General features: G+C 42.2%; 1 protein-coding gene across 6 annotated transcripts in view; it reads left to right on the top strand.

Moving 5' to 3' along the window:
• Positions 1 to 973, top strand: part of mprip (myosin phosphatase Rho interacting protein) — a 64,945-nt gene that overhangs the window by 14,868 nt on the left and 49,104 nt on the right. For all 6 annotated transcript variants that reach the window (XM_016440855.1, XM_016440857.1, XM_016440856.1 and 3 more), the window contains exon 2: positions 264 to 341. In XM_016440855.1, the coding sequence (XP_016296341.1) occupies positions 264 to 341 (78 nt within the window). The remainder of the gene's footprint in view (positions 1 to 263; positions 342 to 973) is intronic.

Raw genomic sequence — 973 nt, 5'->3', positions numbered from 1 at the left:
ACTGGTAATGTATATCGAAATATCGGAAATGTGTTTAAAAATCATATCACCGTTATTGAAAATAATTATATCGCGATACATATTGATATTGAATTATTGTCCAGCCCTACTTGCACCTGGAGCTAACACTTTAAAAGTGGTTATGTCAGTCCCTCAAAATGATCAAAATCTCAATTTTTACAGAAATCAAACCACAAATTGTTCCTTTGCCTCAAACATGTACAGTTGTTGACTTGATTTAATATATGTTGATTTTGTTGCAGGCCAAGCCGATCTATGGCGGATGGCTGTGTTTGGCTCCAGAGGGGACGGACTTTGACAATCCCATGCAGAGATCCCGGGTAAGAGGACGTGACGTTATTTGTATGAAAGTTTGGCGTCTGTTTGCATTAGTGTCTTGGCACTGTACACAAATAAAGCTCATCAGGTGTGTGGGATACTGCATTTGCTTCTGTTGATTAATAGGGTTGGGTACCGAAACCCTATGTACCTATGTAACCGGTATGTACTAGAACCGAATCAGAACGCAGATTTCGGTGCCTCATTTCGGTGCCACTTAAATGCCTGAGCGATCGATTGAAATATTTGTCCTGGTTCTCCGAAATGGATGTAAGAAGCATGGGCGTCGCTAGGCCATTTTTAGCAGGGCTATTGCAATTAGCTCCGTAAACTGTACACAAATTCGTGATCGCCTCAGAGTCAGTCCCCTTTAAATTTCATATGAAAACGGCGGCAGACTTCGTCTCCTCCCCGTCTTTCAGCGTGCTCTTCAATCCGCAGTGCGAGCAGACTCAAACAGAAACCAAGGACACAAGGTGTGTGTTTATCGATAGATTGTTATAATATCTGTATCTGTGCAGTTCTTTGTCATAAATACAGTTTACAAAAGGTCACGAGGGAGCAATCAGTTTCCCATCTACTGTAAAGTTTTCGCTGCGTTCACCCCTCATCACACCACAGCTGTTTCCTCCAG

Source organism: Sinocyclocheilus anshuiensis, unplaced genomic scaffold, assembly GCF_001515605.1.
Source record: "Sinocyclocheilus anshuiensis isolate Anshui unplaced genomic scaffold, SAMN03320099.WGS_v1.1 scaffold454, whole genome shotgun sequence".
In the NCBI taxonomy this organism is placed as follows: Eukaryota; Metazoa; Chordata; class Actinopteri; order Cypriniformes; family Cyprinidae; genus Sinocyclocheilus; species Sinocyclocheilus anshuiensis.
Note: the sequence above shows the minus strand (reverse complement) of the source record. Positions and strands in the feature narration are given on the sequence as shown.